Source organism: Malaclemys terrapin, chromosome 18, assembly GCF_027887155.1.
Source record: "Malaclemys terrapin pileata isolate rMalTer1 chromosome 18, rMalTer1.hap1, whole genome shotgun sequence".
NCBI lineage: Eukaryota > Metazoa > Chordata > Testudines > Emydidae > Malaclemys > Malaclemys terrapin.
Genome location: NC_071522.1, coordinates 2,363,405 through 2,380,295, shown reverse-complemented (window position 1 = coordinate 2,380,295; position 16,891 = coordinate 2,363,405). Strand labels below are relative to the sequence as shown.

The 16,891-nt window shown below is 41.4% G+C and overlaps 1 protein-coding gene across 4 annotated transcripts in view; it reads right to left on the bottom strand.

Moving 5' to 3' along the window:
• The window catches only part of TAOK1 (TAO kinase 1), a 135,986-nt gene that overhangs the window by 51,399 nt on the left and 67,696 nt on the right, over positions 1-16,891 (bottom strand). For all 4 annotated transcript variants that reach the window (XM_054008663.1, XM_054008666.1, XM_054008665.1 and 1 more), the window contains one exon: positions 1,596-1,822. In XM_054008663.1, the coding sequence (XP_053864638.1) occupies positions 1,596-1,727 (132 nt within the window). In that variant the 5' untranslated portion in view covers positions 1,728-1,822. The remainder of the gene's footprint in view (positions 1-1,595; positions 1,823-16,891) is intronic.

The following is a 16,891-nucleotide window of genomic DNA, read 5'->3' as shown; positions in this document are numbered from 1 at the left end:
CCATGTGCTCGTTTTGGTTAACTATCTCCTATGACACTTATGTGCCATAATAATATGTAGCAAGATTGGAAACATTTAAAAATTGTATCAAAAAGTGAGCGAAGGGGAGAAGTGAGTCGATATGAAATCTATTTCCAGTTTTCTATGCAGTGAATTTAATTATATTAAGTAATGTTCACCTGTGGCATTCACTTCATTATAAAACATTTGCTCACACCGATCTGTTCCCAGACAGTGGCTGCTCATAATTTTAAGCAAGGAACAAAATTAAGAAGCTTTTCCTAATTAGTTCATCTGTGCTGCATTAAATTTGTGCTGGAAGGTTCCCAACATAGTCTGCTGCAATTATTAACAATGAATAGGAAACTCATAAAATACTGACACAAATAGCTCTCTGTAAGAAAACTGACAGGTCTGGACACACCTATTATAAATGAGAAAAGGCTTGCACCAGAAAATGGCTTTTGAATGAAGGTCTCACGCTATGCACTTTGGTTAACAGACAGTAAGTTGCAAATGAAGTAGCTGTCAGAGGCTAAGAGAGATTCCATGTCTCAGCTGTGCTATGTAAGCAGAGAGCAGGCAGGGAAAATCCTGTTCTCCAAAAGTTCAGGTCAAGTAGAAATGCTATATGGACAAGTATTGGGATTCCTGTCTGTTGGACCAGGACAGCATGGGACACTGGGGCAGACCGAGTGACACAGTGAGAGAGAAAATGGCTGTGGAGGGGCTGAGTGGTGGATGGAGAAAGAAAACTGAGTTGCTCTCAGGGGCAGGGGGTGAGAAGGAACTGTATGGCGCAACAGAACTGCACTGCCAGTCAGAAGGGAGGGGCTGAAATGAAGAGGAGCTGAGCAGAACAATAGAACCTGAGCTGCCAATCATGAAGAGTGGCAGAAATATGGGCCTTGATGATGTTAGCCAGGTGAGACCAAGAAAAGGTGCACTACTGAGCATGCCCAAGACTGAGCCTCGGGTGAACATGTTCCCTGTTAGTGCTGTGATTAGTATGTGGGGTCTGGGGAATGGAGAGATTGGGTCTGGGCTTTTCAGCTGCAGACAGATAGTTTAATGGCAGTTAACATTGCCAGAAAGGTAAGCAGGAGTTTAATTGGCTAACCAAGCCAGAGTAGCTGTAGTTCATTTTACTACACAGACTTGATTACTTGCTGATGCAAAACACCCTTTGATTTATGATGGAAGCTGTCTCTTTTCAGGTACTTTGCCTTGCAATTGCAAACTTTGCTGCTGCTAGGCCCCTGCAATTTTAATGTGCAACTAGATCCCTGACTATTTATTATTGTTTGTATTACTGTCATGTCTAAGAGCACCAGTCCTGGACCCTGACCCAGCTTTTCTGATTATTAATATGGTGGTAACTCCTAGGGACTCAAGTGAGGGATTGAGGCCCCATCGTGCTTGACACTGTACGAACACATAACAAGACAACCCTCCCTCACCCAAAGAGCCTACCATAAAAACCTCAATGTTTCAAACTAGTTAATTTTCCTCAATAAGTAGTAAAAAAGGCAATATCCAGAGTTAAAGATTAGCCCGCTAATATTCACAAGTTACTGTCTGTTCAAATTACTTACAAAATAAACTGCTCCAAAGCTTCCATGGCCAATCTCTCGGAGATCTGTGAAGAGTTTTTCTGGATCTTCTTTGAAGAAGAGCTCTGCAATTTCTGGGTCCTTCAGGCTGCCCGCTCGGCTGGTTGATGGCATCCTGCTGGGCAGTTAGCCGACTGACTATCTGGGTTGAAAGTGCTGCCTCAACCCTTTGTTCATCTGCATGAATGGGGCCTCTTCAGCATGGATTACTGTAAGAAAAACATTACAACTTATCACTGATTACAAATCTCAGAGCCAGAGCAAAGCAACTCATTACTGAAGCCTACGGATAAGCAGAGTCCAAATTTCTTGTAGACCAAGCATGCCACTCATACCGAGTGATGCTGTTAACACAGGAGATGCTATACCAGATCAGTCCAACTGCTACGCAAGTCTGGTATCCTGCCTTCAACAGAGGCCTGCAACTTATCCCTCTATGGAAGGCACACAAAAAATGAAAACCCACCTACAGTCCACTTAGCCATCATGCAGGGATCTAATGGAAAAAAATTCCTTCCAGGCCTACAAAAATTGAACAGCTTATGAAGGCTTAATTCCCCATGTAATCTTTCATTTGCAGAGATACAGATGTTAATGGTTATACAATTATCTGCTCCTTTTTAAAAATTCACCCAACAGTATGTGTCTCAATGACCTCTGGCAATAGTGAATTCTCCTGCTTAACTACAGTTGCGTAAAGGAACATTTCCTTCCTTGGTTCTAAACTTACTGTCTTTTAGCTTAATTTAATTCAGTATTACCTTCTTCTTTGATTAGACCACAGGCTAAAAAGGAGGCACTGATCAACTGTCACTAATTTTCAATACTTCCATCAAATCACCTTTAACCCTTCTCCTTTCATAGTTAAATAAGGGCTTGTCTGCCCTTGAAATGCTGCAGCTGCACCATGCTAGTGCTTCAGCATAGACACTACCTACCCCCACAGGGGGGCTCTCCCATCAGCCTAGATAACCCCCAAGAGCTGGTAGCTAGGTCAAAAGGAGAATTAGGTCCGTATAACTAGGTCGTGCAGGGGTGTGAAAAATCCACACATCTGAATAATGCAGCTAACCTGACCTAACCCCCAGTGTAGACAGCGCTACGTCAATGAGAGAACTCTCCTGTCAACCTAGCTGCCGCTTCTCGAGGGGAGATGAATTACCTAACCCTCCCATCGGCGTAGGCAGCATCTTCACTGAAGCTCTACAGCAGTGCAGTGTAGACAAGCCCATACCCTCAGACTTTTCAATCTCTTCTGATACATAAATTTAAGACCTCTATCTTATATGCCTGCTCTTGATATTTTCTATCACTACCCACATCTTAGAGGGATGGTGACCAAAATCAGAAAGAGTAACATATATCTGTCTGTCCCTTCAGACAAACTCAAGCATTGAGGTTTCCTCTAACTGCTATATGCACATAACAAAGCCATCTGCATTAAGCCATCTTCAATAGCTTTTCACAGAAGAACCTGAAAGTTCAGAAGCCATTAGAATGTGTGAAGTGTTTTGTGTTTTAAGGGTGCTTTGCCTTACATTTATCCAAAATGTATAGGCCATTTTGGACCATGTCTACACTAGGAAAAAAGGTGTACTTTTAATGTGTTAAAATCCTATTGTAGACAGGGCAGTTGCAGTTCTAACATGTTAGAGTTTACCTCGACCAGCTAACACAAGATAAAACAACAACAACTTGCCTTGTCTACTCTAGGATTTTCGCTAATGTTAAAAACTCACATTTTCCCATAGTGAGGACAAGGCCTTGGCATTGGGAGTTTCTCACAATCCTCCATAAAATGTTACCAACCAAAACAACTATATCACTGGCAAATAGCTGACATACTATCCACTTTCTTCTCCAAATCTTTTTGTTCTGTCTCGTCAAGGTTTACACTTCCACACTTTACATTTTGTATGTTAAACCTACAGAAGGTTTTTAACTTCGTAGCAGACAAGGAGGGCCAGCTCTGGCTTTTTTGCCGCCCCAGGCAAAAAAACCTCCCGCTCTCCCCCGCCCCCCAGCCAGAGCGCCGCGGGGAGGGCGGCGAGCCCAGTCACGGCCCCACTCTCCCCGGTGGCCAGAGCGCCGGGGGAGAGCGGCGAGCCCACTGCGGCTCTGCTCTCCCCGGCAGCCGGAGCGCCGCGCCACCCCCCTCCAGATGCCGCCCCAAGCACAAGCTTGGTGGGCTGGTGCCTGGAGCCGGCCCTACAAACAAGGACCATAAATCTGAGTTTAAGTGTTATGTTATGTTACTGCCCAATTGTCTCCTTTTCTGGTCTCTATACCCCCACCTCCAGATCTCTGTTGAATCATTGATTCCGCCCCTCCCCCTGGAAGCGACTCCTACAGAAATTATAGAAAAAAATAATGCTTCTTAGAGTGCTTGTGCATAGTAGTATTTTCCTCTAGGCACTGACAGCATGTGAAACTGACAAAGACAACATGATCCTTGTTAGTTTCAAGCAACTGCCAGAACCACACCATGGAAAGCACTATTGTGTGCGAGCACAGCCAAGACATACCTAGTTATCAATGCTGCATGACTCTCCAGCTTGTCTGGCTAAGAGGTATTTGGGAGATAGGATGCAAGAAAATCAAGCAAAGTCCAGGATTTCCCTAATGTACCTCCAAACAGCCAGGATTTTAAACATTTGTAATATAACCATAAATGTGTTTCCATGATAGCCCATTCTCAGCACCTAAGGAACAATTACACATGCAGATACCACAGTGATAGATTGGGTATAAGAAATTAAATGAAATTATGAACTGTTGTGCAAATATAATTATTGTGTTTTAAGTATGTATTTATGCAGGTGCCATTACAGTGACACTGATGTCAACTTATTAATTTCTCTATTCATTTATATTAAAACGTATGATTAGCACAGGAATTATATATAAAATGTAGTTCAATTAGATGGAGTCAAATGTACAGGATTATCATGCCTACATCTTATCTATAATCACAGAAATGTAGGACTGGAAGGGACCTTGAAAGGTCATCTAGTCCAGTCCCCTGCACTGAGGCAGGACTAAGTATTATCTATTTTTATCTCTTAAGGTTTCACACGGGAGAGAACAAGAATTAGCTGCAATTTAGTAGACACCTGAAATGTATTTCATTTATAACAGATGTGATAGAAAAGCAAAAAGGTCAACAATATTACATTTGATCCTTCCCAGCCCTAAAAAGAACATGACATTAAAAGACAACTGTTTCGCATTTACAGCCTAGAGCTGAACAATAGACAAAAACCATAAGTCAGAGAGGCAAGAGAAAGGAATGGGGGAAGGGAGCTGATAACCACAGCACACAGTATTATTGAAGGAATGTTTCTTGGATCAACGGTAATGATGTCATGTTGCATCTTTTAAAAAGCATCAGATTCTTACAAAAAGGACATTGTTGTTCAAAAGCAACTGCTGCAATCCCACAATGCTCTTTCCCTTACATCTGTTAATTGGTGGGGTCTAGGCTTGGACAAACTTGCCAATATGGCCAAAAGTCACATGTCCCCTTCATAGTGCATCTGGGAGAGAGAGAATGAGAATCCTAGATACACAGAGCTGAGACGGATTACAGGGTTGTCCCCCTCAAACTAGCCACTATTCTCATTCTTGGCATGATTTTTGAGTATGCCAGTGAAATGTCATCAACAGGCAGGGCTTTTTACCAGTGCTGAAACTCCCTCCAGGCTAAATGACTACTAATACAGAAGTGGTGTGAGGCTGGTTCTCTACCTTACTTCACATAGTAAATGGCAAATTAAAGTGGGACCAGCAAAAACCATCAGGATTATTCATCTGTTATTTCAAATACCTTAAAAGAAATGTTCTTTTATTCTCAAAAAGTTTGATTATCCTGAATCTTGAACATAATTACTACTATATGTATATATAAAAATATAAAAACTTATTTTAGTGCAATAGTTACAAAGTTATACATGGTGTTATGCATATCCTTGTGTAAGTTTAAAATGAACAAGCATTGCCAAGACATACTAGCGCAATTTCCACCTATTAAATAGCTTTACATCTTCTTGCTGTCTTTTGCTTTATTGTACAATGGAATAGTTCCACTTACAAAAAAGTTATAATATTAACTACCCCTTGTCTTTTTCTGAAGAACGAAGTACACAACACACATCCAGGTTCAGCAAGTCTATCAGTTCAAACACTCTACCCCCACAGGGTGGAGATTTAAATCAAGACCATTTAAATCAGCAATTTAATTAATGATTTAAAGCACCAAGTGGAAAGCCTAAATTTAAATAACTGATTTTAATCAACTTTTCCATTTCTATTTCAGTCATTTTCTAAAGAAAGGTGCATTCTCATTGGTTGATATAACCATTAAAACATGTTACTTTGCAACTAACTTTACACAAGACTTGGTACAACTTTTTGCTACCTACGAGGTACACTATAATTATATACATTTATTTAAGCAATTATATAGCTTAATATTTTCAGATTCTTATTAACTGTACAATTTCAGTATGTTAGAAATTGGTGAATAATATATTGCTTATTTACTGGAGAATTAACTTTTTGCTCATGATTTGTGTCAAGTTGCATTAGGATAGTAATTGGAAGTTAATAAAACACATAAAAGAGTATATAAAATGTATTTTTATTAAACAAAACAAGCCCTTAATACAGTACATGATCTAGAGTGCCATATTTATAAAGCTCAAACTCAAAAGTCAGATGTTTTCCCCTGGTTCTGTCTTTATATAGAAAAGCAGCCTTTATCTCAAGGTTTTAGATAGAGGCTCATGGATTCTACATATTTATTTAAAAATGTTTAAAGAGGTTAGAATAAGTTTAGGCCACAACATACTTTATATTAAATTCACATTTCATTTTAAACAGGTTTATTTTTAAAAAGAAAAAAATATATAATTTAAATAAAATCAGAAAAATCCAATTTAAATAAAAAATCATTTTTTTCAAAATAATCAAATTTTTATCCACCTTGCTACCCCCTTTCTTGTAACAAAGATGCTTTAATTTTTGGGAGAGGTGAGAGTTGGAAGGAGGAAAGGAGATTTCAGAGAGAGAGAGAGAGGGTGGAAAGTGTACATGCATTATTTTAGATGCTGTAATAATGCAGATATATCATAGTACAAAATAGGAGATCACAACTAAATTGCATTGAAAACTGAAGGATTCAATTCTTATGAATTTTGGTATTTCATACAATTGCTATGGTTGTATTCTCTTCATATGAAATCATTCAAACCTCTCAATGCCATTGGTATTTGAAGGCAATTATTCTTATTTTATCTGCTAATTCTGATTTATCTAAATACTGCTGTGCCAAACATATACCACACCACTTTAATTTTCAAACGTAGGGTAATGCTGCATGCATGCAATGCACTTTTTGCTCCAGTGCAGTGCCTCTGCACTAGAGCTCAGCATTAGTACAGCTATATTGGTGCATAAACCCCAAATTATACAGTATGCCTCTTTGGTGATCATCCATATGTAAAAAAAGATATTATATAAAATATTAATGACTGAAATGTAATTTAATTTGACAATTCCACTCAGAATCAAAGAGTTACTCCAAAAAGTTGATAAAATAAATATATATATATATATATATATATATATATATATATATATATATATATATATATATATATATATATATATATATATATATATATATATATATATATATATTCTAATCAAACCAGAGAAGGATGAAGGTGGTATAAATTCTGACCAACTCCTTTTACACATACTAGAGTCTGCATTCTGTTTATTTTACTGGGCTCTGGTAACGTCACTGAAACTGATTACAGGCCAAAATGTTTTATCAAATTACTTTCATCTGATCAATTAGTAGAAATTGCATGAACACACCCGTGAAAGTCCATGTGTACATAAAATTTTATGCTGCCTATAATTATGTTTATTATATACATACACACCCCTCAGAACCACTGACATCATGAACTTGCAAAATGAGAAAGGGGAAAAAAAAACACGTTTGGAAGACCTGTTCTCTTTTATGTTTTCTGCCTACCTGTTACCCATGTCATCCCTTGCTAAAGACAGACCCCACCCCTGTGACTGAGCTCCAGTGGGATACTTAAGGGCAGTACAAACAAAGCTCTGCATCCTCAACTGCCATATGCCAAGTGTAGATTTAAGCCCTGTTTTATGTAGGCCTTACAACAAAGTTTAAGGACAACGGCAACAGGGCTGTTAAAATTCAGTTGTAATGCCTGTACAGACAGAGCCTCACTAGCACAGTAAATCCATGGTACGCCCACCCCTTGAATACTGAGTGCAGTTCTGGTCATCTCACCTCAAAAAATATATATTAGAATTAGAAAACATACAGAGAAGGGCAACAAAAACAATGAGGTTCCATATGAGGAGAGATTAAAAAGACTGGGACTATTCAGCTTAGAAAAGAGATGGCTAAGGAGAGATATGGTAGAGGTCTACAAAATCATAAATGGTATGGAGAAAAAAGTTTAAGTGTTATTTCTCCCTTCACATAACATAAGAACTAGGTTTCAGAGTAGCAGCCGTGTTAGTCTGTATCCGCAAAAAGAACAGGAGTACTTGTGGCACCTTAGAGACTAACACATTTATTAGAGCATAAGCTTTCGTGGGCTACTGCCCACTTCTTCGGATGCATATAGAATGGAACATATAATGAGGAGATATATATACACACATACAGAGAGCATGAACAGGTGGGAGTTGTCTTACCAACTCTGAGAGGCCAATTAATTAAGAGAAAAAAAAAAGAGACTGCTGAGCTGGAATTGATATGCAAACTAGACACAATCAACTCCGGTTTGAATAAGGACTGGGAATGGCTGAGCCATTACAAACATTGACTCTATCTCCCCTTGTAAGTACTCTCACACTTCTTATCACACTGTCTGTACTCGGCTAGCTTATCACTTCAAAAAAAATTTTTTCTCTTAATTGGCCTCTCAGAGTTGGTAAGACAACTCCCACCTGTTCATGCTGTGTGTGTGTGTATATATATATATATATACTCAATATATGATCCACTCTATATTCATCCAAAGAAGTGGGCAGTAGCTCATGAAAGCTTATGCTCTAATAAATTTGTTAGTCTCTAAGGTGCCACAAGTACTCCTGTTCTTTTTATAAGAACTAGGGTTCACCCAATCAAATTAATAGGCACCGAATTTAAAACAAACGTAAGGAAGTACTTCTTCACACAACACACAGTCAACCTGTGGAACTCATTGCCATGGGATGTTGTGAAGGTCAAAAGTATAACTGAGTTAAAATAAGAATTAGGTAAATCCATGGAGGATAGGCGAATAGACATAGATGGAACAAGATGGTAAGGGATGCAATCCGGTGCTCCAGGTGTCCCTACACTTCCAACTGCCAAAAGCTGGGACTGGATCATAGAGGATGGATCACTTGAAATTGCTCTGTTCTGTTCATTCTCTCTGCCACAGCTGGCACTGGCCACTGGCAGAAGACAAGGAAACTGGGCTAGATGGACCATTGGTCTGACCCAGTATGTCCGTTCTTATCTAACAGTACAGTAAAATGTATCTGTGCCACCAACATATCATGGGTAATTATTTGCAATATCTTCAAGGTATTAAACATAATAAACAGACATAATGGAAACAGATTATATTTAGAATTCACCATAGCAGCCTATTAATTACATTAGTTGAGATTTCTACATATCTACAGTGACCAACTTTCAGAATCACACCCAGACTAAAGCCGGTGAGAAGCAAAGACAATTAGAATGTATTAGACGTGCCAAGTATTACTGCATCAAAGGAACAACCTTAGCTCCAGAAGGCTATCCAAAAGGCTATAAAGAGTAAAACTCTAAGATTAGTGTGCTGGCTTGTGTGTAAATCAGATTATTAGAGGTACAATACAGCACACATTCTCCCATAGATTCAACTTCAAAGAATTAACAAATTCAATATATTTCAATTTTTAAAAATAGGTATTTGTTCAATTCTGGTGACCATAACTCATATAAGCAGAGGTGGCGACACACAACAGACTTGTGTGTTGTAAAATAATTTACCATGTTCTGTCACTTCCCATTTCATTAGGTATCAAACACAGCACACAACATGAGGAAGCTGGAGGGACACGATGCCGAATGACGACCACAGGAATGATCAGCTGAAGGTTCCTCCATCACCAAGTTCAAACAAGTCATGGGTGACTTTGGAGCGGGTTTTGCTTTTAACTAAGTTATTGCCACTCTCCACACTATAAAATACCCTTCACATAGGCTTCGTCTGCACTATGAGCTAGGGGTATGATTCCCAGCTTGCAGAGACATACCTGCGCCAACTTTCATCTGAGCTAGCACATTAAAAATGGCAGTGAAGCCACAGTACCACAGGCAGCAACAGTGGTGGCACTGCCATGCCCAGGCCTACTGTAGCTACCCTATTATTTTTAATGTGCAAGCTGAAATGAGAGATAGCAGGAGTATATCTACAGGAGCTGGGAGTCACACCCCTAGCTCGTAGCATAGCCAAATCCATGAAAACCCATCTTTAGTGTCAGGTATTGGATGCCTTACCACGGCTAAATGTACAGCTTACCTCCCACGCTTAAAAATGAATGAATATCACTAGTCATAGTAGCGAAACAAAATTGAGCTATTTCTGCTAACATTAAAGATTATAAAGTAAACAATCCAACAAATAAAACAAAAACACAAAAACACACCACATTGGCCTTTGAAACTGCTGCTCATCCAAAGCTCCATTGGGAAATTGGTATTTAGGATTTTTACAGCATCTAATCCACAAATAGCGTAAACAATTACTAAATGTTGAGAGTAATTTCCTCTGGCAGGATTGAATGTAATAGCATAAAATACATGAGAAATGAGTTTCATCATACAACTGTCAAAAAAGGGAAAAGGGATTTTGTTTCTTGCATATGGGTCAGTTCCAAGGAGCATATGAAGCAGAGATTAAATTATCCTCTCAACGCACTATTAGCATTTTCATGAATGGTTTCCAGTTGACAGCGAAAATTACCACTACTATCATAAATACATTAAACTGGAACTACTGAAACCATTGACTTTTTACAATTTTTTCTTTTATTCTCATGTATGCCTGAAGCTAGAGTGAGAAAAAAAAGAATGCTTAAAATACAAACTGATATGTCTAAATATCTATCCATTTTAAATTGGAGATTTAAGGCCTGACCCACAAATATCATTTAAAAAAAAAAAAAAACAATGAGCAAACGAATAATTCCCCTTTCAGTGCGCTATATCTTTTGGCTATTTATTGATAGATTCTGAAAATGAACGTACAATGCAGCAGTTACATATAGAAGTAAGACAAGAAAATTAAGCTAAAAGATTTAAATTAAAGATTTAAATTATAGAATGCAAGTTGCTTTTAGTAGACAAACATGGCGCCGTCAATGTTTCATTTACTTCTAGAAAGGTACTTGAGAGTTCACGTTTCTCCATGCTATCACAAAGACACCAACCACTTTAACAGCACAAGCTTTATAACTTATGTCAAACGTCTATAAAATATTTTTTCCAACCTGGTGTCTAACCATGTAGCTCAAGCATGTTTCCTTTTTATCAAGGTTGATGCATCAAGCAGAGTAGGCATATGGTAGTAAGGACGTACCACAGTGATACTGAATACCAATCTGATGCCCCAAGATGGAGTCCCTCTGTGTAGTTGTTGAAGATGTACGAGTAAGGCTTCTTGAACAAATTCAATGCCTGCATATATACATTCTTCCCTCTGACACTCCCAGCACATTGAGTAGCGCTGCTGTGCATACCTTCAATTTCAGCGCATTTAAACCCACAGTGAAATTGTCCTGAAGGAACTCTAGCACTGTACATGATGTATTTTTGCTGATCTTGGTGTAACTCTGCTCTCTAAAGCAGCATTTAAAATTTTACCAAGATGATATATTTACACAACTGATAGAGCTTATCTGGAAATGGAAAGAGTAGAGGTTACCTGGCCAAATAGCCCTCCTTCTTTAGTTGCTCCCTGTCAAAGGGCAGGCAGCTGGCTAGTCTGCTGCAGTCAGGTTGCACAAAGGGGTCCTTGGGGCAGTCAGGAGATCCTTTTTATGTGGCACACACAACAGTGGTTCTGTTGTCGTGTTTACAGGGTCCAAAATTCAGGGTCTCTGTAGTCACCATGATGCCACCAGAATTACGAAAGTCCTCTCCTTTCTGACTTTCTGTGCAGTCCAGGGCAGAAGCAGGTACAGCAGGAATACATACAAACTCTGGATCTGCGTCAAAGCACTCCTCAACGTAGGCTCCTGCTCACAAGATCCATACTTTGCCTGCTCTGACAATCTACGGTTGGGTTGTTTTTCCCTTTGATGTACATTGCCCAGGTGAACAGGTTATTCTATTTGCCCAGCAATAGTATCTGGCCTCTCCTTGCATAGCAAGTGACCTAGCTTCCATCTCCATGCTGAATTACACCATGGCACATATGTGGATGTCTGACATTGAATATAAGAACATCTTCAGGTCTTGCAGGATGGCTTGCAGTTTTAGGCAGTTGACATAGCTTCTTCTCTTTGTTAGACCATGTGCCTTGGACTATTCCTATGCTGAAGGTGCTCCACCACCCCCTAAACCAGCATATGTTACCTTTTGTCTAGTTCTGAGATTTGGAGAGCCTTCCAGCATCTGCTATTCATCATCTACCACTGATGTGTTATGGACACTTCTGAAAGGACCTTGATCTTGGTTGGAAGTGATGATAAGTCCAGGAGACACAACAGGAGAAAAAAAAAAATCTAGAAAGGCACTATGTGGAATTTAGCCCCTGTGGTATATATGTACAGAAGACATGGGAGGGACAGGATCGTGCATTCTGAAGGAATACTGAACTCACTACATAGACTTCGTTAACTTCTGCTTTCACTCCTTAGAAATGAATACTTTGTGACAAATTGCACCCCACATGAATAACTTTAAATAGCTATGAACTAATGGTTCTCCCAGTTTCTCTCAAAGCTATGCTTCCCTGGTACTTGTACTGCTGGTAGGGTGTCCACGGGGGCCTTGCATCTGGATGGGGCCCAGAGCAGAAGGTCATCAAAGAAGATACAGATATGAACTGTTTCCTGTCTGAGAGCTGCTAGTAGAACCTCCAAGACCTAAATAAACAGCCTAAGTAAGGATCTGTACTGGAAATGGTGCCAACCATCAGCAAAGAAAATTGCCATAAGATTAGTTTGACCTCAATTGTATGCAAAGTCTTGGAACAAATTTTGAAAGAGAAAGTAGTAAAGACAGAGAGATGAATGGCAATTCGGATAAAATACAACACGTTTTACAAAAGATAGATCATGCCGGACCAATCTGATATCCTTCTTTGAGAAGATAACTGATTTTTTAGACAAAGGAAATGCAGTAGATTTAATCTACCTGGATTTCAGTAAGGCATCTGATACAGTTCCAAATGGGAAATTATTAGTTAAATTGGAGAAGATGACGATTAATATGAGAATTGAAAGTTGAATAAGGAACTGGTTAAAGGGGAGACTACAGCAGGTCATAATGAAAGGTGAACTGTCAGGCTGGAGGGAAGTTACTAGTGGAGTTCTTCACGGATCAGTCTTGGGACCAATTTTATTTAACATTTTTATTACTGACTTTGGCACAAAAAGTGAGTGTGCGCTAATAAACTTTGTGGATGACACAAAGTTGGGAGGTATTGCCAATATGAAAGCGGACTGGAATATATACAAGAAGATCTGGATGACCTTGTAAACTGGAGTATAGAAATGGGATGAAATTTAATTGTGCAAAGTCATGCATTTAGGGACTGACAACAAGGATTTTTGCTATAAGCTGTGGACTTATCAGTGGGACATGACACAGGAGGAGACTTGAGTGTATTGGTTGATCAAACCTGTGATCTCTGCACCTGTTCCAGTTTGAATCCATCTTTCTTAAACGTGGGAGACCAGTCTAAATGGTGGATTCTCTGTACCTTGAAGTCTTTAAACCATGATTTGAGGACTTCAGTAACTCAGCCAGAGGTTAGGGTCTATTATAGAAGTGGGTGGGCAAAGTTCTGTGGCCTGCAATATGCAGGAGGTCAGACTAGATGATCACAATAATCCCTGCTGACCTTAAAGTCCCTGAATCCATGAGCAAATAAGGATGTGGAAGGGTGCGTATAGACAAAAGGAAGTCTCCATAAGATATGGATTCCTCTTGCATTTTGATTTTCACAAACACTTAAAGTACTTCAGATCCAGAACTGCTCTGTTCCCTCCCAAACTTCTGGGGAGTAGGCAACAATGGGGTATAGGCACTGGCCTCTCTTTGATTCAGGACCAGATGGACTATAGCTAAGGCTTCGTTTTAGTCACGGGTATTTTTAGTAAAAGTCACGGACAGGTCAAGGGCAATATACAAAAATTCATGGCCTGTGACCTGTCCGTGACTTTAACTAAAAATACCCATGACTAAAACTTGGGGGGGCTGCCCAAAGGTGCCACAAGTGCTGGGGGAGGGCAGCTCCGGTGCGGGGGAGGGGAGGGGTGCACAGCCCAGGAACGCCACTGGTGCTGGGGAGGGGGGGTTGGCAGAGCTGGCAGGCTCCCTACCTGGCTCCACGCCTCCCCTCCCCGTCCCCCCCAGCTGCATCAGAATTTGGGTGTGGGAGGGGGCACAGGGTTGAGGCACGGGATGGGGGTGAGGTGGGCTCTGGGCGGTGCTTACCTGGGGGGCTCCCCGGAAGCGGTGACATCTCCCTCGCTCAGCTGCTAGGCAGAGACGTGGCCAGCCAGCATTGCACCCTGCCTCTGCCCAGAGCGCTGGCTTCGCAGCTCCCATTGGCCAGGAACCACAGCCTATGGGAGCCGCGGGGGCAGTGCCTGTAGGCAGAGGCAGCGTGCAGAGCTGCCTGGCCATGCCTCCACCTGGCAGTTGAGCGAGGGGGATGTTGCCACTTCCAGAGAGCCCCCCAGGTAAGCGCCGCCCAGAGCCTGCCTCACCCCATCCCATTCCTCAACCCCCTCCCACACCCAAACTCTGCTGCTGGGGGTGCACGGTGGCCCAAGACTGCCCCGGCAGCTGCCGGTACAATCGGTGCAGGGGCTGCGTGAGCCGTGACTTCTGTGACAAACTTGCAGCCTTAACTATAGCTAGCTATCTTAGATACTTGTACGGCTCCTGTTACTATAGCATCGAGGTGACTCAAACGTATCTATCCACACAAAATCTCTGGGACGTGGGGAACCGACACAGGGAGACTAAAGGATTTGCCCAAGTTCATACAGGAAGTCTGTCACAGAGTATGGAACTTAACCAAAGTCTCAGGCTAGTACCTTATTCACTGGACCATCTTTCTTCAAGCTTCCCTCTCTGATCTATATTTGTGTGAGCTTCTGAGATGAACCCTTAGACAATGGGGATAGGAGGAATCTGCACCTGGGTTCTTTGATTAACCCTATCAAGTATTTCTTTTGGCCTATGTCCAAACAAGTATTTTATAATCATAATGAGTGTTCCTTCGTCTGCAGTGGAGACAAGTCTGCCACTCAGCTGAGACTCTGTTTTCAACTGCGCATGCCACAGGTCACACAAACAGTTTTTTAAAGGGGTAAGGTGGGGGGGGTTCTCTGCGTGGACTCTCCTTGGGGCAATTTCTGCTCCATCTTCCTGTACTGTCTCTCTCTTTCATTGTACCTCCTTGCGGAATAGCCTCAGGAGAACGGTTTGATCTAAACTAAACTCTGCAACAGGGTTGTCCATCCACCTTGCCTATAGTTCTGAAGGGAGACCAAAACTAGCCAGCTCTTCAGAAAGAAAACTATCCCTGAGCCAGCGACCGACTTGACTGCAAGCAGGCTAATGACCCATTGCAAGAAAAATGAGCCATACTATGTGGAATTAGGCTATGTCTACGCTATGGGGACAACAGCCGCATAGATATGATGCCACAGTTGTGTTGGCATAACTCTGTAGTGTAGATGCAGCCTACAGCGACGAAAGGGGTTTTTCTGTCGCTGTAGGAGCACCACCTCCCCGAGCGACGGTAGCTCGGTTGACTGAAGCATTCTTCCATTGACCTAGGTATGTCTAAACCAGGGGTTAAATGGGCCTAACTTAGAACAGAGCACTGGAAGCTCTAAATGATTTACAGTACATAGTTCTCCCGTCTCTCTTAGGTTTGGTAAGATATTACAAAAAATAAAGGACCCACAAACAGGTTCAACTCTGTTCTTAATTTGATGATAAATAGTTACATTTATTTGATAAGTAACTAAACCGCAGTATTCCCCAAAAGTAAGTTAAATGGAGGGAGGAGAATTTTAAACATTCAATAAAAAGAACAGAAGGTGACTATAAAGCTTGTGACTCACTGCTAACGTCACGGCTTGCTCCTCTAGGACGCCCCTTAGGGAGAGAGTAGGCACCTCTCTCAGCCCAGATGTCCTTCCCTGATTGCAGGTATCACTGTGGCGCTGGTTTGGACTGTGGTCCTCCAGCTGTTTTCGGGAGGCAGCTCTCCCCTCTGCTGGGCATAGCAGCAGTTCAAAATGAAAAAGGCAAACAAAATATTCCTAGAGCCCATAAAACAGCCTGGGCTTATCCTGCTGTTCCCCCTCAAGACAAAAGGTAAATAACCTGCATCCAGGGGGTCAGAGTTCTCAACCCCTCTCTGTCGGAGGGTCCGAGGCGGACGGCCCTGGGCTGTGAAAAGGTTAACACAGTACTGACAGTCCCTCTACCTCTTCAAAGGGTCTAGGCAGCAGAGGCTCTCCAGCAGCTTTCCTGGTAAGCAGCGCCTGCTCTGTGGGACTAGGGAGCTCTGGGTTCAAGTTCTGCTTCCCTTCAAGCACTGCCCTGCACCAGGCTTGGATCCTCTCTTTTAAGGAGCCACGCCTCTACAGGTTTGACAGGCCTCATAGATGCACCAGGCTGAGGCTGACTGCCCAGAGATGCTTTATAACACCTTCCTGACTGGGGTGAGCATCTGTCCCACCACAGCCACACTGAACAAAGTGTCAGCATGGAAGGGCAAGGAGAGTAGGGGGATATGGGCATGTTTTACTTTCAAATGGGATGCTCTGAACAATATTCTGCGGTGTACCAATAATTCTAAGAGGAAGAATCTTTTGCATCCAGAGTCTCCAATGGCTGGAGTCTTGAAGCCCAATAGTACAACTTATAATTAGGGAATACAATTCTCAGGGTAGCTGTGAGACCCAGTCTTCTACAATACTTCAGGTCATACCAG